This window comes from Trachurus japonicus, chromosome 3, assembly GCF_045865225.1.
Source record: "Trachurus japonicus isolate A0001 chromosome 3, Traja_1.0".
In the NCBI taxonomy this organism is placed as follows: Eukaryota; Metazoa; Chordata; class Actinopteri; order Carangiformes; family Carangidae; genus Trachurus; species Trachurus japonicus.
Window position 1 is genome coordinate 19077373 of NC_140909.1, and position 20624 is coordinate 19097996.

At 41.4% G+C, this 20624-nt stretch overlaps 1 protein-coding gene across 16 annotated transcripts in view; it reads left to right on the forward strand.

Annotated features, from left to right (window-relative positions):
• The window catches only part of celf6 (CUGBP Elav-like family member 6), a 134803-nt gene extending 114718 nt beyond the window's left edge, over positions 1–20085 (forward strand). For 2 of the 16 annotated variants that reach the window (XM_085765524.1, XM_085765590.1), the window contains 8 exons: positions 768–911; positions 1865–2012; positions 3305–3454; positions 4259–4321; positions 4905–4985; positions 8597–8740; positions 13237–13386; positions 19457–19903. In XM_085765524.1, the coding sequence (XP_085621650.1) occupies positions 768–911; positions 1865–2012; positions 3305–3454; positions 4259–4321; positions 4905–4985; positions 8597–8740; positions 13237–13364 (858 nt within the window). In that variant the 3' untranslated portion in view covers positions 13365–13386; positions 19457–19903. Of the gene's footprint in view, positions 1–767; positions 942–1864; positions 2013–3304; positions 3455–4258; positions 4322–4904; positions 4986–8596; positions 8741–13236; positions 13387–16968; positions 17039–19456 lie in introns of all 16 variants that reach the window. The other 14 variants (XM_085765515.1, XM_085765484.1, XR_015034623.1 and 11 more) reach the window with 13 other exon arrangements.
• The last annotated feature ends 539 nt before the right edge of the window (positions 20086–20624 follow it).

A 20624-nucleotide genomic window follows, 5' to 3' on the forward strand; every position in this document is an offset into this window, starting at 1 on the left:
TTATTATTATTTTGTAGCCAACATTTAGTTGTAGGTCATTTTCCAGGGGAAACACACATTGTGAGAAAGCTATTTTCAACCACACAATAAAAGATGCAAATTTAATGCATGCATCCAGCAACCTTGTTTTTAAATGATCTGTATATAGGTTACGGTCAGATTGATATAGTTCAACATGTTCATATATCTGCACACTCCCAGTTATAGCATCTCATATTAACAAGCGCAATAGACTTCTCAGGCATGGCGTGTGTTACAGTATAATGTCAGTCAGTGACATTAGTAATCATGTCTTCCATTCCCTTTAGGAAATTCATAAGACCTGTGCTACTGCCTGCCTGTGTGTTTTTCACGGTTGTGAATGAAATATTATTTATTCAGTTTGAGGATATCCACAGACAGTTTTTCTAATAAACACCAGCTCATTAGCTGGTCGGCTGAAGTGGCAGGTGCAATCTCCCATAACTGCTGATTGAAAGTAACTGCGGTAGTTGTCCTATTTTGTGGAAACACTGACAGCTCCAAAGACTTTTTGGACTTATTATATTTAGATATTTAAATTTAGTTTTTTTTATGTTTACTTGCTTTAGCTAATCTTCAGGCAGCCGCTGAAAGTGCATGATTATGCACTGCAAAACTTAAAAGATTTTTTTATGAAGATTCACATCAGAAGTGAAAAACTGAACCTATCTAGAAATATACTGTATATAAAAAAGTTAAAGTTAGTTGCATATTCACCAACCTTTCAAATATATGTGTCCCTCCAGGGTGCCTCGTCCAGTCTGGTGGTCAAGTTTGCAGACACTGATAAAGAGAGGACCCTGCGTAGGATGCACCAGATGGCGGGCCAGCTCGGCATCTTCAGTCCCATGACCATCCAGTTTGGGGCCTATGGCGCCTACTCTCATGCTGTAAGTCTCAGCCCGGCGGGGGAGGAGACGGTGAGCTTTAAAAAAGAAAACAAAAAACTGTTGTGATTTAAGGTTTGAACTCACAATCTCTCCTACTAGGCACGTGACACTCCCAGACAACAACTACAGTACTTAAAGTGTTTTCCACTATTAAATGGCTGTTAGTGTCTACATTTACATAGGCTTTACAGAAGATGCTGCACTGCTTTTTGTATTGTCTTTTTTATCCCCTCATTTGTCCAGGGAAGCTGCTTATCATGTATCCTCAGCACTACACTGTTTTACTTTCATACAGTTGTAAACATCCACTTCATATTCACTTTCCATTCTCAAATTTCCTGACTTGTTCTTTGAATTTAAACTGCCAACCCATGCTTGCCTCTTTAACATTACATGTAATTACGCGTATTTCCCTACATTCAAAGAGAGGTGCATGTCATTACCAGAGACCCACACCCCTTACTCCCTTCCCTGCCAGCTCACCCCACCCGCACTTCATATTCACACATGAAAGTCACAGCCTGAGTTAGGAGTGTGTGAGATTTTGCACTCATACAGTAGCTAACAACTCACCCTGACAGGTGAGACTCGCCCACTCACGCACAATCTCTCCACTTTTTCTGCCACCGCCGCCCTCTTTTTCTCTCACACATATACATTGCATATAGATATGCATAGTCTTGTAGTTTGTTAAACTCGTCTCAGCACACAGGCTTTATCTTGTGTCAGTATAATGAGCACATGGCCAGAGCGGTGTTAGAGTAGCTGGGAAGCAACGCTGCAGGGCAACACGGACCACTCTGTTCAAGAACAAGGCATGGGCCAAGCAAACAGAGATGTGAGAGTAAACATGCTCTGGTCCTGCGGCTATTTCACCCTCCTTCCCTTTTCTGTCCTTCCCTCCATCCCTCCCGCCATCCGCCTCTCTTCCCCACTGCTCTTTAATCCTACAGCAGATGATGCAACAGCAAGCAGCCCTGATGGCAGCGACACAAGGGTCCTACCTGAACCCCATGGCAGCCATTGCTGCCGCTCAAATGCAGCAAATGGCAGCTTTCAATGTCAACGGCCTGGTGGCTACTCCCATGACACCGTCCTCAGGTATACACTAATAGGCACACACACGCATGCAAGCACTACCTGGCCCGACTGCAAGAGCAGAGGCATGTGTGTGCGCACATGCACATACACACACACACACACACGAAAGACTTCTCTCTCCATTTCTCACTGCTGCCCTGGAACATTTTTATCATTAGCAAGAATTATAGAAGCAGTAGTAATATATTCATTCAAGGCCTTTCTACTTTTGCCCTTGTTCCATTTTTTTAGATGTAGGCTCAATATTCTGGCTGAAGCAGACATTGCCAGTGTTGAATTAAAGGAAGCAGGCCCTTGTATTGAGCAAGGCATGATGGGAGAAGATGTACAGCATTCCTTGACACTCATTGGCAGCCACATTATAGTCTCTCTCTCTTTTCCTCTCTCTCATTATCTCTCTCGCTCGCTCCCTGTCTGTCGCTCTCTCCCTCTGTGTCTCTGTGACAGTGTGTGTTTTCTGGGAACACAGCCAATCCGATGACTTTGGATGCAGAGTCCTTGGCTTATACAATATAAGAGCAAAGATTTGTGTGAGATAATCCTAGACCCCAGTCTGAACTATCTTTTTGGCCCTTGTCATGAGGAGCTTTGATGGCTCGACACTAAGTAGGCAGGCCGCCTGAAGGCAGGGTCATTGCAAATGTATTAAATAAAGTGGCTTGACGCTGTACCTGGCATTTGTAATCCACAAGGCCTACATATACCAGGCAATGCCTATCAAACATAATCCTACAAGACCTAAATGCCCTTCACCTGGATTAGAAAAATAATAAAAATCCATCAGCACAAAGGGGCACTGACAAGGTGACAGACTTGGAATATCATCTCAAGGAGAAAAGGTGGATAGAAGAAGCAGCTTGGGCTTCTGCTTTCAGTACTGTAGCCTTTCTAGTACACCAATTTTATACCTTTTAAAGCGCACTTATGCCCCCCAATAAAAATCCAACTTTGAACGTGGGCAAATGATGAAGAAAAATGTAGGAAGCTTCCCCTGTGCCACCTTTACACCTCAATCACTGTGCCAGAGCCACCTGCACTGATTTTAACTGTACCTTTACAGTAGTTCCGACTGAATTGCTACCAATTTGTGCCAAACAACATTATTGGCACTTTATACTGGGTCAAAAGGCACACTACTCAGGAGGACCCATTATGTGACTGTTATACAGCTGTACATTTGTGAGGAAATGTTCAGTACAAAAATATACCTCTCTCGTACCCCTATTTCTTGAGTGTGCATCATGTGAACCCTGCACCCTGCAGTTTCCGTAATGACTTGTATCTATTTGCAGGCACCAGCACACCCCCAGGCATCTCTGCCACAGCCGTGCCCAGCATAGCCACCCCAATCGGGGTCAACGGATTCAGTGCCCTCCCACCTCAAAGCAACGGGCAGCCCACCTCTGAGCCCATCTACACCAATGGTATTCATCCTTACCCAGGTGAGCCAATCAAGGTTTAAGAAACATGAGATATATTTGTAACATCCTCCGTCACGGGACAGTCGCTCTGACCCTGACACTTCTGACGTTCAGCTGCTTGCACCGACAGTGATGTGTGAATGTTCGATTATTCTAGTGTAACACATGAACTGAATAAGAACATAACCTAACTGCCGCAATGCAAGTTCAACATGCCAGTAGTGACAAATTGAATTATGTCGTACAGTGCTGTTCAAAAGTTGACAAGAGCCCTTTTTTACTTCACACTCTCCTGACATCTTTTTCTCATTTGAATTGAAACATTTAAAGCTCGAGGGTCAATCAACAGCATCTCCGGCAGATTTCTGAGCACCCGGTATCATGATGGATCCATCAGTTCATCCATCAGTCCATTATGGTTAATTTGATGTGTCTCAACCCGTCCTCAGCTTCTTAATGTTGTCTGGGACTGATTCCTGAAGAACTGACAGACTCACACTTCCCATTTTGCATTATGCAGAGGCAGCTGCGATTGTAATGAACTACAAAGTGGTTTGTTTGGCATGTTGTTAATATTTGATGCAAACATCTGGGGCAAACAAGCATTTTGAAGAACTGAGAGATATGACAAGCCACATTTCTCCCACTCCCTGTGTGTTCTACACCCCCCAATGGTTCTCCACGAATAAGCCAATTTCTGCCTTGCTCTTTAACACTCTCACTATATCTTTCTTTGTTTCTGTATCCGTCCTGACCGCTGTCTTTGTCTGTTTTGCTTTTATTTTCCCTCTTTATCACCCCCTTTCTCTCTCTCTCTCTCTGCAGCACAGAGTCCAACAGTGACCGACCCTCTCCAACAGGCTTATGCTGGTGTCCAGCACTACGCAGGTGATCCGTCTCTCTTACCTCCTCTCCTCTCTCACTTCCTCCATCTGTCCCTTTCCCTCTACCCCTCTCCCTTTGTGTTTGTCACATCCGCAGACACTATGACAGGTATAGAGATAGCCGGACGACCAGCCAATTTTCCCCCGGATTAGGCTACTTTACATAAGGATTGCAAAAGGATTTTCACTTGACTTGATTATACACCCACACACAAAAAAAGTCCTAATTCCAAAAGTATACCAAGAGCTGGGGATGTGAACCTGCCATAGGCTCCCACATGAGAGATGACACAGACCTCTCAGACCAATGCATTCTGCCCGACATCAGCTCCTATTAACATGGTGTAAGTCTCCCTCTCTTTCTTTGTGTGTCTGCTCAGTTGAACTGTACTCCACTCCCCTCTTGCCACGCTCTTTGTGCAGTGATCCACCAGCCAAATGAGCCCAGGCTCCCAGTCATAATGCAATTTATTTATGCAGTGTCTAGAGGACGCAAATGAACAATGGAATAATGATTTGAGTTTTGTTGTGTCAAATATGAAAATGGAGATGTGAAAAATTCCACTCTGGTTCTCCCTTTGCAACAGCAGCCTACCCTGCCGCCTATGCGCCAATCAGCCAAGCGTTCCCCCAGCAACCAACCATCATTCCCCAGCAACAGAGGGAAGGTAAGAGCGAGCAAGCGCGCCCACCCAAGATAAAAGGTGATAATTGCCATGTTCCATTCTAATGTAGCTGCGCTGCTTTGAATTAGCGAGGGAGGGAAAAAGCTGGCTGGGGAAAATGTGAGAAAAAGGCTTCCCATTTAAAGAGAAGAACATTAGCAGTGAGATGGAAAGTTACTCTGTCATTATTCAAAAACTGCACTAATTCAAACTCGCAGCGTTGGACTGCTTAATCAGTCCATTACAATGTGTTTAAGTGGTTATAAATATTCATCAGATTAATTAGCTGCATGCATAATCATTTATTACCATTCCTAGTGTAGTGTTCATTCTTATGCCACAGCATCAGATGTAATAAAGCATAGGATATACCGTGATGGTAAATCACTCCTTTTGACACCATTTTTCAGTCTCAATTATTCATCTATATGATTGTATGAGACAGCGTAGAGTGGCATGAATATTCAGTAAAGGAATTCTCAAGTTCAGTTTTTTCCAGAACTGCCTGGAGAAAAAAGTTTATGTTTGCATTTCTTGATAGAGAGTGCAAGCCCAGGTCACAGTGGAGAAATGTGTAAATAAAGTGTAGATACAGTATATCAACTTATTCTCATATCAGCAGCTTCACATACTACTACACAATAAATACATGGAATCTTGCAATTGTTGAATTTATCCCACCTCTCACTGCGACCAAGGGACATTTTAATCATCGGGAAGAGATAGAAGTCATGGTGATGCAAACACAGAAAGACAAAGCAGACACAAGCATCACACACACACACATAGAGCTATTCTTGGTTGAGCCAGTGGCCTGTCTGAGTTCTGGCCTCCTCTGGGTTTTGGCTCCTCTCCCAGTCTGTCTCAGTCCATTGCCACTGTGTCTGCAGCTCTGCCATTTAACAAGAGACACCTAAACCTGAACACACAGGCACAGTCAAGCCTCAGCTTCAACCTCTCTCTGAAAGCTAACAATTTCAACAATGCATTCTATCACTCTGTGTCTGTGAGAATATCAACAAAGGAAATCCTCCAAAATCCAAAACTCCAAAAATATAATTTTAACCAGACAAATCTTTGCTGTACTCTTTGAAAATATGTCATTTTCACGACAGAGAAGCATCCCAGGCAGCACAGCTACATCTCAATACTACACAGCAACACATACCCACATGGCAAATAGCAATGCTGTCAGATGCCTGTGAACTAATTATGCCCAAACTTTTAATCAGCTCTGCAAATGAATTAGTTGTAAAAAGGGTAACAATGAAACAAATGAAAAACAAACAAAATCAAAGTTGGGTTTTTTTTGTATGAAGAAGTTAAAGGCGGCAACCTTCCATATAAGTTTGGTGTCAATTTCAACAATATGTCTATGATGAAATACAAAGGCTCACTATGCCACACTATATTTATACTATATTGCCCTCAAAAATAACCCACAATCTAACAAAAAATAATTGTGCCCTTGGCATGTGCTGTATTTTCTGCTGACACTCGTACTATACTATGCATTAGATGTCAAGACGAGTAAAATACTCTGTGTCTATCACATGTACTAGGCAGTAGTACAAAAGATGGCTGTCTAAGACCCATTCAAGAGCTCAGGGCAGACAGCATCAGTATCAGTGGTTGTTTGAGGTGATGGCAAACTGAAAAGAACACTTAGCTGCACTCGTTTTCCTTGTTGTTGCCCTTGTTCAGCCGGATTTCAAAACTTTTTCTCTGTCTTGCTGTTGAGTGGAACTGTCACAACAATGACAATGACTTGCCCTATGAATGTTTTAGAGTGTAATATTCTGATTCAGACTCAGACGCACAATACAATCCATGCATAACCTGCATCCTCCTTTTTAAGAAATGGCATTTACATTACCCAAAATGCAACACTTAACTGCTGACAGTTCAGCTGGAGTTTCAGGTACGTCATACTAGTCACAGCTAACGTAGCCACAATTAGTTAGCCTCAAGCAGAGATGAGTGGTGGTATCCAGAGCTCTGCAAGCTCACACATTTCTAACTCCCCCCACCCCACTTTCTCTCTTGTAGTCTTCAGCCCCCGCTGAGGTTACGTCAAGTGACATCACTCGAGGCCATTTCTGAGACTCTCGCAGCTCCCTCTGGAGCCCTAAAAGGCTTTGTGTAACACTTTCACATGTGAAGTCGTACTGCCCAAGGCCTGTAAACAGACTTTGATGTGTAAAGTCACTTCTTCTTTAAAAAATAAATTATTATGAATTCTGCATGTGAATTGTACCAAATTTGTTCTCATCCTAAACTGTGAGAAGAAGTCATCACTGTGTCTGAACAAATGATGCAGCCAGATCACCCTGTCAACACGCACTGCCAAATATTTACCTAGCGCTTTGTACTCTGTCACAAATGGGCTACATATATAATTTGTACACGTTTCATTTACATTGAACATACCGTATATTTTCATTTTATTTTTTCTTTACTTTAGGAACCTATGAACTATCCTTAGAGTAATTTTTCCCTTAAGCAGACAACTTCTTTTAAAGGATAAATCCTCCATCAGAGACCTAAACCTAAACAGACAGAACTGAGTTTCAGCCTTGGAAAAAAAAAAACTCTCTGTCAACCTGTGTGTGCATGTGCGTGTGTGTGTCCTCTATCTCGCTGAGGCATGGCAGCACTACAGCCAGCCACCACTGCAGCTCTGTTATCAGCCTTCTCACCAGCCCCGGTCTCATCTCGTCATGCTATCACCCAGAGCAATGAGACAGGAGAGAAGGCTAGCCAGGCAACCAGCTGCAAGCCTAGTGTCCCCGAGTCCATCACATCTCTCCCCATACCTCCCTCTATCCCTCTCTCTCTCTCCGTCCATGGTCCCATCTCTTTCTGTCTCCCTCCAGTTCATTCCTGCCTTTATCCTGATTGGCCTGTACAATATGTGGCAGCTGGGTGGATGAGTGTGGAGGTATGGAAAGAGATTGGAAGACAGTCCTACTGTCACGCAGTAATTGGGGCAAAAACTTGGCTTATGTCTTAATGCATGCTCTGCCTCCTCCTCTCTCTCTCTCTCTCTGTCCCACTGTTTCTCTTTCTCAATATAACCGTCTCAATCTTTCTCTTTCAATCAGCCTCTCTGCGTTTTTTTTCTCCCTCCTGTTGTCTCCCTTTTTATATCTGGCTGTTTTTTCTCTTTTACTTCTATCTCTTCTTCTCTGTGGCTGTTTACACGTGCACAAACAGCAACAGCCGGCGTAGTTTCTCAGACAATAGTCAAATTTGACTGTATAATGAGATTTAGTAAAGTGCTATTCAGTTATTACGTGAAATTAGGTTCTCAGGAGGACTCAAATGGCAACCACAAAAGAGCTGACCAAACAACCTGTGTGAACCCCTGAAAATGGGATTATGGTGTGTATACCAGAAAAAAAAACTAGGTTCAATACGACTAATATTTGTGCCACGGGGAACATAATCAGGATTTGCTGTTTACATGGTTCATATATTCCTTGGATTATTGTCTTGATTGCTCTATTGAGTCATTTTTTCCACCTATGTTACTGTGGCCAGTGTCTGTCGCACTGGGCGCCTCCTGTTTATGCTCCCATCTAACCCCCCTGTTGTCTTTCTCTCATCACCAGGGCCAGAAGGTTGCAACCTGTTTATTTATCACCTGCCCCAGGAGTTCGGAGATGCAGAGCTCATGCAAATGTTCCTGCCTTTCGGCAACGTCATCTCCGCCAAAGTCTTTGTGGACCGAGCGACCAATCAGAGCAAATGTTTCGGTGAGTCAAACATCAACAGCCAGCGAGGAGAAGAGAGAGAAAAAAATAATAAATCATTAACATGGACAAAGTCACATGGTGGCTGTGTTTAGCAATCTTCTCATGCCTCTTGTTGCTCTCCTGCAATTTGTGTTTGCTTTTGCTTTTATTCCCAGTGTCTACCCTAATCAAGCTGCAATTAACATTTTAAAGGTGCCGTTACATGCCACTGAGCATGGGGGGTGGGGGTGGGCTCGGGGGGACATGGGAGCAATGCACATGTGCTCCCTGGCTTCATCACACAGGCATATCTAATAAGACGGCGGGGCTCGCCAACAGAAAAAAAAAGAAAAGGGGGGGTGGGGGGTGAGGTGAGAGGGTGGACGTTGGGAATGAATGAATCGCTCATCTAGCTACTGACCCAAAGATCCTTCCACAATTGCCACTTGCTCCGCACATTGATTCATCACCCTCTCTATCACACCTTTCCTAATACAATCAGTATCTATCTCCCCTTCTGTGCCATTCCCAGCCTCCTTTACTCAATAGAAAAGCATTTTCCCAGACCCCCACCCCCTCAATCCTCCAGCCGGGCAACCCAGCAGCATCCCGCCACCCCTCCCTTACTTTTCTCTCGCCTCCCACACAGCAAACCAGTTCATCAAGGGTGGAGGCGGTGCAGGTGGAATCCATGGGCTTAAAGAGATAATAATAGACTGGTGTGGGCCTTGCTGTTGATTCAGTTGGACAGCAACACCCAGGAGACAGGCACAGAAAGAGAGACTCCCAGCATTGGCTTTCTTTCAGTTACTCTTCAACATAGCATGTCTATGAGGCTTTCTCTTCCTCTCTTCCCTCGTCTGTCTATCTGTCTCTCTCTCTCTCTCTCTCGCTCTCTGTCCCTCTCAGGACAGTCTCTCTCTTCTTCTCCCTGTGTGTGCTCTCCTCTAAACATATGCCTCTCGTTATCACTATCCGTCAGTCAACAAGGGGGAAGGACAAAGGGGCGGTGACCTCATCAGTCTCACCGGCTTATTTTCCACGGCTAGTAATTAAGATCTTGGCTGAAAAACAGCAATTTAACCCATGATTCTTTTGTGGGTTTTTTTCCAATCATTTCTCCCTCCTTTTTATAGTAGGGGCCCCAGGGCTCTTTTGTAAGACATTAACAAATTAGGCAGAAGATGCTGTGCATTAACGGGGATAAGTTATTAGGCCTCCAAGAACTTGGAACACTTCATTTTAAAAATGTGTGAGTTAAGCCTTGATGGTCTGGTTAATGGGCGCTGTGGACTCACAGACTTGTATAGATAGACGTGTATGTATATGCATACCTTCATATGGTATACAGGAGTAGAAAAATGAACAGATGGTAAGACTGATTTACAAAACGTGGCTTTGCACATGCTGAATTTTTATTTTTTCACAGAATCTAAAGCAATGATGGATACCAAATACACTAACAGAAGCACCACTGTGTGTTCAAACTGGGAAACACTGACAAAATAATTATGACAAGTTAATTACCTGTCACATATAAGCAACCCAGGTATGACAGGATTTAGAGTTTAATTTTCTCACCATCATTTGAAAAAACAAACAAACAAAAAACAGAATATTGTCTAACTAAAAACCAAATAACATGGCTTACATACACCACATAAATACAGCTCTTCTCTAATAATTGGTGTTAAAGTGGCCATATGCTTTAATGTTAAAATGTCTCAGTATATAGAGTACATTTATTATTTGTGTAACTGATCATTTTAAATCAAATACCGTTGGCGGACGCCCATGAGTCTGAACAGAAACGTCAGTATGACCTGATTTCCCAGTAGCACAGGTGAACTACATTTTGGGATTTTGAGAGGAGATAATCAGACATCACTCTGTGAGATGGAGTGTTTACCGAGAAGCTTGAACATTTCAATATGATGAAAAGGTCAGCAGAGGAGCACTCAAAGCGTATTCCTACAGAGGAAGCATTCCTGGAGTAGGATTTGGAGTATACTCTTAAGGGATGTATCACTGTCAACTTGAGACAGATGTCTGTTTAGTATATTTATTTGCACTGTGATAAAATGGACACGCGTATGTGACACAGTTCGCTATTAAGCAGTGCAGATGAGACATCTGAGGGATTAATAAAATATTTCACCACTAGGCAATTAAAAAAATACGATTGTGACGCAGGTTACAGAGATCCCATTTAAAACTGTGTTTAAACTTTGTATAAATCTTTAGATTAACATACTGTGTCCTTAGCGAGGGTTGTGCTTTTTCAAAGTCACCAAAATGTAAAGAATAGCCATTAGGCAAAAATCAACATCCTGTAGACATTCACTATTGAGAAGCCTCACAGTTGTTTTTAATTTAACCTGGGAGTCTATGGGAACAACATTAGTCTTTATCCTCTGTGTTTAGTTACTCAACATTGACTTTTAAAAGTGATCAAAGCTCACCTTGTTAAGTGGAATAAGCTGGATTTAACTTGGAAATGAATTTCAAAAAGGTCTCCTGAGAGTAGAGAGACAGACACACACAAAAAAGGAAACCCTCTGCTTTTTAGATATGGGGAAAAAAATATACTCTAGGGAATACAGTCCACCTAAAGTGCTTCTGGAAACAGGATATACCTTTTTTTCAGCTGTTATGCTTTTTTGTTCTTCAGGGAACATTGCCTCTGCAGGTTTGTGTCAGCAGCACTCGTCTATACATTAATAATTTTCCAAAGACTCACTATCCTCAGATTTACACTTTGAAACTTTAATAATCTTTAACAGCCACAAAGGACAAGCAAATCTCCCCCTGAACACTTGCCAATATAAAATAATGATCTAAATAAATAAAATAAAAATATATTAAAACTGTAGCAGCAGCACAGGAGCTCACCATGGCCGCTCCCGACTGCTAAAAAGCGTCAATGGCTTGTTCAAAGGGAGCCGAGTGGTCGTGTAGTCGTGGGTTATACCACAGATTTTTCCAACCTCACCTCTACAGTAGAGCCACCCCTGCAGAAAAGGGTTTTTTTATTATACCAAACAGCATAACAGCAGACAATCATCACATAGTACTTTTTTTTTTTTTTTGTAGGGCAATGTGAGAATGCTACCCAGCCCTGTCCTCCACTGTCAACCAATAAATCTTTGCAACTTTGTGTGTGTTTATATTAAAAATGCATAACATAACAATGTGTACAGACATTCTGCTGATATGGATGGCGGCGGTGAGAGCCATACCTCAAACACCAGGAGTGTTTGTAGTATTGAGTTGCACAGCTCTGCACAGTCGGTGCCGCATCAAAGATATGAAACATCAGCCAGCTATTTTGTCTGGAGAAAACAGCTGAAGCTGGAAACGTGCTCAAATATCTTATTCTGCTTTTATCTTTACACACATGGATTCAAGCGTTTAAAGTTTGCAGTGTGTTTTTAGTCCTCCTCCGCTCCTTCTGTACGTTGACCCCCAGTACCCTATCACCTTTTTGGCATGTGGATGTAATTGTGAGGTATGGAGATTCATTAAAGCCAGGGATAGCCAGTGTGTGTGTGTCCGTGTGTGTGTCTTGTGTTTGTAGGATTGGGAGGGGGATCACTGCCAACTGACAGGTCCTTCCCTGCTCAGTTTGTTTAAAGGGTTTGTAAAAGCAGCAGCCTTATCTCACCCGCACTGACAAAAGCCTGCCCTCTCCCCCCAAATTAAATTGGACCCATAGCGGTGTGATCAAATCAGCTGGCAGGCGGAAAATTTGGGCCGTCAATCACGGAGGTGTCTGATAAGAGAAGGCAAGGAGTCCCGGTGTGGAAAGCTGTGGGCTCATTCCGCCTCGACACCCAGGTGATAACTCAGAGCAGCAGGCACCTCCGTCCTACACACCTTGCTCCGAGCATCTCGTCACGACCCCCATGCCCTTTACTCTTTACTCAGATACACGCTCAGTCGCACGAATACATGAAAATACACTTTTCACACACGCACGCACACACGGCCCTGCCACTCTCTCAAAGCTCAAACAGTCAGGTAACATCTACAGACACTCCTTTTGCTCTAAAAATCCACACACAACATGACTCTACTTTTTCCCTCCCTCTCCTCTCTAATCTTTGAACACCTTTTCATGTTTTTTTGTTCACTGTTCAAGTTAAACTCCCAGATTCTAATAGCTCTTCTTCGTTTGATTTTTAATATCTGTGTTATTAGCCTTTGTGGTATTTTTATGTAATCTTTTTAATTCTAAGATTTTCAATTAATCTACTGAAAAGAGAAAACAAAGAGCTATTGTTGTGTCATTGTTGAGAGTTAAAAAGGGTCTTTTTCTCCCCTCTTTTTTCTTTTCATCCCGCCTGTCTTTTTCTCCCTATCTTTCTTTCTCCCTTTCTCCTCTTCCTGTTACTCTCTCTTTCATCTCTCCCCCCTATTCTTCTCCCTTCATGTGTTGTTCCTTTTTTTAAAAAAAATCCATTTTCCCATTTTTCTCTGCCCCTATCTTGCTCTCCCGTTCTGTGTTCTTGTCTCAGGCTTTGTGAGTTTTGATAACCCATCCAGCGCTCAAGCCGCTATCCAGGCCATGAACGGGTTTCAGATAGGCATGAAGAGGCTGAAGGTGCAGCTAAAGCGGCCAAAGGATGCCAACCGACCTTACTGACTCGTCTGCTGTCCATACCCAGGTACAGTGGCGCCCATGCCATAAAACACCATATCTTACCACATCCTTCCATGCCTGTTTAAATAAACCAGTCCACTTTGCTACTTAATAACGTAGTAACTGATTTTGCACAGTCTTATTGCCACAGTAGATGTAGAATTGCCTCAAATCTCGATTAAACCTTGATTCACAAATGAGGAACATCATTTCACTTTCAAACCTAGGTAAGATGTCTTAGCTTTAATTAGCTTTTAGTCTTTTATTAGAGTAAAGGCAATTTCACAAAAATAAAGTGTGTAGTTAATCCTTAATAAGTTTATATAATTTCAATTTCTCAGGCATTTAATTGATTTACAATGTGTTTTTCCTCTGCAAGGTTTTAACCGCAAATCAAAAAATGGGCAACTTCTTTGAGTTGGACTTCCAGGTGAGGTGATCAGATGGTCAAAAGAGGGAAAATCACTGTTCCTCAGTTATCTCCAAACAGAACCCATCCTCCACTTTTAATTCTCTTATCTCTGTACAGATTTTGTGATAAATATAAGAGACTAATAAAATTACAAATGCACAAATTACCTTGCCCTACTGCAAGAAAAGTTGACAATTTTAGTTTTGTAATCACTCCAACTCTGTGCCCCCATAAGCCTTGATGTGACATGAAATTATCCTACAAGTTAACATGTTTTTTGTTTTTTTTGTTTTTTGCTGTGAAAGTGTCAGGACAACTAGTTTCTGGATTGCACAGCCCCTCTTGACAAACTCGGCCTCTTGAGATTTGTGTCAGATTGCCCTGTTTCACTGAATTGTTTTTATTTCTTCTGGGGTTTGAAATCTAATTTGGACCTGCATGATACTCCAGCGGAAACTGATGACATCATCAATACCCAGCTGTGCATAATTACCCGTCTACTGAGGACGGCGTTGGGAATCGATATAAGTTGTTGAGCTACAAATTTATAAGACCAGATTGCAACAGTTTTGCTCCTATAATAGCTCAGCATTACATTTCTGTCAGCTGCTTCGCAAAATCCATGGGCCTCTTTCAGCAGAGCTTTTACTTATGGGAAGATTCATGGAGGAGATGCACAATAATACAGAGCAGATTTATACTATAACAACTTTTTTTTTTTTTACAAGACCGCTGATGAGCATGTGGAGTAAATGCAGGATGTTTGAAAGAAAATTTTGTGCTCACAAAAATAAATAATCAAAAAGGATGCTTAATGGAAAAGCACTTACTCTCCCCATAAACTGCAGAGGCTTGTATAGTGATGCAAAACAGCACCAACTCCAGTAAGCACCATTAGGTTAGTTCAAGTTCTCAACTAAAACAATCATACACCACTCTCAAATTGTGTCATCCTTTTTATCGTAGGTACTCACAAACATATACATAGATGCATACATAAGACAGCAGAGATATCTTTTTTTATTATTATTTTTAACTTTATCTTTCTTAGGACTATTTTTTTCCCCACATGAGGACATTTGTTTGACATTTGCTCTTCTGTTATCCATGATACATGTCCTCATATCTCATTTTAATTACCTACAATATTTTGGAGGTTTTGTAAGTACCTAAAATATATGCCAAAAAAAAAAGATAGTACACAAAAAATGCGTAATGTTATTAAAGAGTAGTTTAACTCTGATAATGTAAAATCTAACACGTTGCCAGTGTTTACACATCAACAGTAACAATTTAATCTTAGTAAAATCTATCCTGTTCGGACAAATGTGGATAAATATCTTAATTTAAATTTCGAATGGACCTGGTGTTATTAAAGAATCAGTAGAGACAACAAAAGATCTTGCAAATGTGCAGATGTCCTGAGAGTAGATCTGCGTCCAGATCTCTTCAGTATTCAGCTGTGCCATCCTTAGGCACTTAAAAAGTCAGAGCTTTCATGCAAAATAATAAAAAGATAGTTTACTTAAAGTAGCACCATCCCTCAATAAAGAATCATTTCACCGTGTCAGGCTTGATTCTGAGAATCATCGCCCATCTGTCACAAAGTGCAGCTGCTGGTGCGAAAATAATACAGATGCATGCTCTCTTCACCCAATTGGCTAGACAACTTTTCATTACAATAACATAAGCCTGGATTATATTTCTCCATAAATAACAGCATGGTCCCACCATTTGTTTGTTTTAGACTTGACTCTTTAAAAGCCACAAGATGGCATTAATGGAAGGTGGTATGCCATATAAATGATAGATGCTCCCTTTATCCCTTGCCTGATAGCATTTGAATAGAGCTCTGTCCTGCTAATTGAAGAGAAGCTTTCACAGCAGACACCCTGAGAAGCGAAGCGGGGGGTTGTGATTTTGATTTAGCACATCAATGAGGGACAAATGGAGAATATCCTGCAACAGCACTGAATGACAGGACAGTCATTGAGATGTACTCAGAATGTCTCAAAGTACAGACATTTCTCACAATAACATCTGTCACTTTATCAGGAGGTGTGTGCGTGTGTGTGTGTGTGTGTGTGGGGGTACCTGTGTGCATGTGTGTGCGCGTGTTTCATGTTCTCCTTCGTCTCTGGTCCGATTCAATCCATCTATGTGTTTTTCCTCTGTTATTACACCATTTCTGTTGTTGAGTTAAGGAAAACCAATAGACCAAAACAAAGAGCAATCCCATGAAAACACAGAATTTTTTTTTTGCTGTTGGTGCTTTTGAAGACAGCTCTGTACCACAGCTCTAGGTTCACAGATTCTTAAAAACAAACAACAAGGAATCGTATATAAAGGTGCATTTTAAAGATTAGACCAATCTGCTTAAAAGATTTTTGTACTTCTTTCATGTATTGCCTTGTGTTGTGGCAAACAGTACACTGAGCTCTTGAGCACCAGGAATGAATAAAGTTTGGCAGCAACTGTTTAGTTTTCTAAATTCAACTACACTCTAACGATGAAAAACTTTGATGAAACTTGAATGATGAATTTCTGTGTGTGTTCCTTAGGTAAAAACTTCAATATGTAGATAACTTCAGAGGGCCCCCTCCTCTTTTTCTCTGTCTAATACTGACAATTTCGCTTTGAAGTTGAATTAAAAACACGATCAGAAAGCATTCTCTTCTGCTGGTCTCAGGAGCCCTGCTACTCTGAAATTGCGTTTGGTGTCTTAAAGATAAACTTAATGCAAAAAAGCTGAAGCACTCACTGTACGGCCACCCTCATAGCAAACAATGCAAGGCAAATCCAATTACTGTAGACAGGACAAGTTTCTGAAATATGCATTTCTGCCTTAAGGGTTATCTTTGTGAATATAAAAACATCAATTCAACCTTTTAACCTGCAAATGTTGTCAGCCTGAGAATATTCCACCACCACATTGAGGCACAAGAAAAGGCCTTTTTTGTGCTGTGTTGAAGATTATTTATTCTGTTATTTCTGTTTTACTTGTCAATTTTTTTTTTTCAGTTTTATGGTAATAACCATAATAACCTCATTTGAGTTGTCAGGCAGAATAAAGTGAGAGTGTGGAACAAATAGAAAGGGTGCTTTGAATTCTGACTTAAGGAAAAGAAAATCCCACTGTTTCTTTCCTTCTTTTGCACCCCCACCAACGTGGCAACCTGACACGGCCCATCACAGTGTGAGGTGGCCTTTCTCCGCTATAGCCACTCCCCCCCTACACCTGTCATGGGGCCAAGTTCCCACAGCTGTAAGTTGAACCCATGGTGTCATTTTCTTTTGGATGACGTCATGTGGTGGGACTGTGACTGCGTTGCATGACGTGGCGTTGATTGATATCTCTAAACTCTATCTCTTTATATTCTGCCCTCCTTTTATATATATCTATATATATACTGTATATTGTATATTGGCAGTTTGTGGAGTGCAGTAAGCCGATGCCTTTCTTGGCTGGTACTTGTTGTACATAATGTAACTCACGTGCTGAGTGGTTGATTGATTATAACTGGAAGTGGCCTTTAACCCTTTGTGCTATTGTACCGTGTGCCCTTTGTGATGTTTTACTTTTTCTTGTGGGGTTCATGTGTATGGATGTACTGCATTTTTCTATTTCTCTATTTCTTCACCTTCACATCAACAGTGTTTTTTCAAGCAAACTATGATTTATTATTTTATTTTCTTTCTTATGAAAGTCTGATCCTTTGCAAAAAAAAAAAAAAAAACTTTTCCTCCCCCCGATCGACAGCTGTTTAGTTGAGAGATGGCCAAGATGACCCTATGTTTGTGTAGCCAATTAAATCTCCACCATTCACGCAGAGAGCACAGGCAAATGTTGACACTCCACTTCTCGGTGGATTCCATCTGCACAGGGAGTACTTCTGCAAGATTGTTTTGTTTGCCTAACATGAGAATCACTTCCCATTTATTTATTTATGAGGGTGCAAACCAATTACACTGTGATAGCAGAGCTGCAGGCAGCGCTGTAGACCCACATGGCTAAAATCCGTCCACCGCACAGCCATACTGTACACAGAGATGTGTAAGCAGGGTGCAGAAATAGAGCAAAACACAAATACCTGGGATGAGTATTTGCCGCTGCCTCTTGTTGTATATTTAAGTAGGATTATGCCTCCGGATAAATTAGCTCCTTTTGTTTTTGCTGCTTGTATTTGAGATAATTGTTATTCAAAAATTCTCTAATAAAAATTCTGTGTGTAAAAGCGAAAAAGGCAGCACACAGATTCACAGTGATAAAGGTCTTTTCTTTGCGAGCGAGTTTGTTTCTTTCCCTCCGGGCCAAACCCTGATAAGAGTTAGTCGTTTTCATCGAACTCGTTCTGCCCTGTTCTCTCACAAGCCCTGCAGGTGACTCTCACCTCCAATAGTCTATCCAGTGAACTCAGGGGGGTGTCTAGCCAGGCAAGCCTTGAGGGATAAGGTCTTTCTGGCATCAACTTTGCCTCTTAACTGCCAGGTGTCTTTTATGGAGCCGTCCAAGTAGGTGGCGGTGTGGTGGGGGAGGGCATAAGACTGGGACAAAAAGCTTGTAGTGAAAAAAGAAAAGAAAAAAATTCTTTATCTGACAAAGTTGGAGGGTGAAGTAGTTGTGATGTTTCTTTTTCTCTAAAGAAGCTGTTTACTTATTATTTTAAAGCCACTGTGTGTTTCTTGTGCTTTGTGGTACAGCGAGAGTCGCTTGTGGCTTATAAAAGAGAACATCCGTAATCGGGGACTGTTAGTGCTTTATGCTGCTAATGGCCGGGCTCTCGCTTTGGCACATATAAGAAACAAGTTAGAATCTGTGCTCCCGTATCTAAAAAGCCAGATCTATTATGAAATGGTAACAAGCTCATTTACAGGAATGGAAAGGTAGAACAAAGAGCATCTGGGCGTGTGTTCTCGTAACAAAGTCAGACCCTTTCATGTTCACTTCCACAGAGTGATTTGCTGTGATTTCGTAGCCTTTCTTCACCCACGTCATAGCTCACAACATATTAGAGATGATAAGCTGTAAACTAGATCTTTTATACCCACAGCTCGGCAGCACAGACATATTTAGTAACAGTGTAGCATACAGAGTCAACACAAAGGCAGGGAAGATACTGGCTTGGTTTTTCATGGGATCCTAATTAGAGGTTATTTCTTGAAATATGCATCTTTTCTCATATTGGAAAAACATTGTTTTTTCTGTCATTATAATCATTACACAGTTTTAAGACTCAAACACACACCTGATTTATTTATGTTTCCTGCTTGTTTTTTTTTTTTGTAATGAATTAACAATAAGATGAATGACAGCAACATCTCAGGCAACATTCAGCTGGATTTTTTTCTCTGTGCAGGGAGATATAGTCAGTTTAAATTAGGCCTTCCTTGGATTAGTGCTGTCACAGTGTAGATGTCTGTTCCATATGGTTAAAACACAAATCTCCCTCCCCACCTCTTGCCCACTTATTTCTGGTTTTGATTGACACACTCCTCTTTTTTTTCTCCTCCCCGTCTGTTTCTCATGCTGTTGGCTGTGCCTGTCAGTCTGTGTGATAACCAGGAACCAGCAACCCTGAGCATGTTTGCCGCAGCCTCACTGAATCACTCTCCTTGCCCCCTCCCCTCTCTCTCTCCCTCTCTCTCTCTCTCTCTCCCCCCTCTCGCTTTCTCTGTGTCACAGGATGAAGGGCCACAACACCTTATTTCCACAAGTGCAGTAAAAGTACAAAGACTTCTTGCTCTGCTACATATCATGAAGGAAGGGTGGTCCCTTGATCCTGCTGGAAAACCCGCTGAAAGATTGGGTGACTGAGAGAAGGATCCCAGAGTTGTTGTGTTTTTTTTTCCTTTCTTTTTTAATTTTATTTAATTTTTTTCTTTCTTCGCAAATGCCTCTTTTTTCCCTGTTTTGCTTTGGCGTCTGTGGAAGAAGATTTTTTGCAGAGACCAACTTTTTGCTGCTGTTTTTTAGACATGATGGGAAAAAAACCTTTATAGACTCATTATGCTCAAAGCATGCATACTGACACAGGATATAGATAAACACACATAAATACACATAACAAACCAATCATACACATTTAAAGATGCTACACCTAAAAAAAAGTGAAAAATGAAAAAAAAAAAACTACTTTGTACATGTATAAATAAGTGCAAATGCCAACTCAAGTACTGAAGCAAACACATGCGTGTGCGCGCACACAAACATACACACAAATACACACACCAGCCTGCTGCCATTTTGGTTTTTGTGCCTACACAGGTGTTGTGCTCTGTGACAGGGCAAGCTCTGGATCGAAGAGGAAAACGAGAAGAAGAAGAAGAGGAGACAAGAGGAGAATCCAGGATAATTTACATGCATCATTCCTTAGGAAATAGGGACCAAAGGACTAAACGCTTTTTAAAAGAATATAAATATATAAATATATAAATATATATTTAAAAACTCATACCTTGTAGCTGCAAGTATTACAATTTACTCGTAGTAAAAAAAAAAAAAAAACCATTAAATCAATATCCAGTGGCCTACTGTAAGTATGAATAAAAGAAAATGGAAATAATGTATTAAAAAAAAGACATGGAATCGTAGTATAGGGGCTGATCTTTGCTCTGGATGCTGATTTAGCACCAGGTTGTAGAATAGTAAAGTAGACTAGAAAAAAAATGTAGATTTGCTAACTTTTGCTGTTGTTTAAAAAAAATACTTGAAGTCGTAATGAAAAGGGGGGGGAAAAAAGAGGGGGTAAAAAAGGAAACATTCATCTGCCCCTGCAAAAGCAACGAGTCTCTTTCTCTTGGATGTTAAGGTATCAGCCACTGGATATCTCGCTCATCATGATGTACAAGTC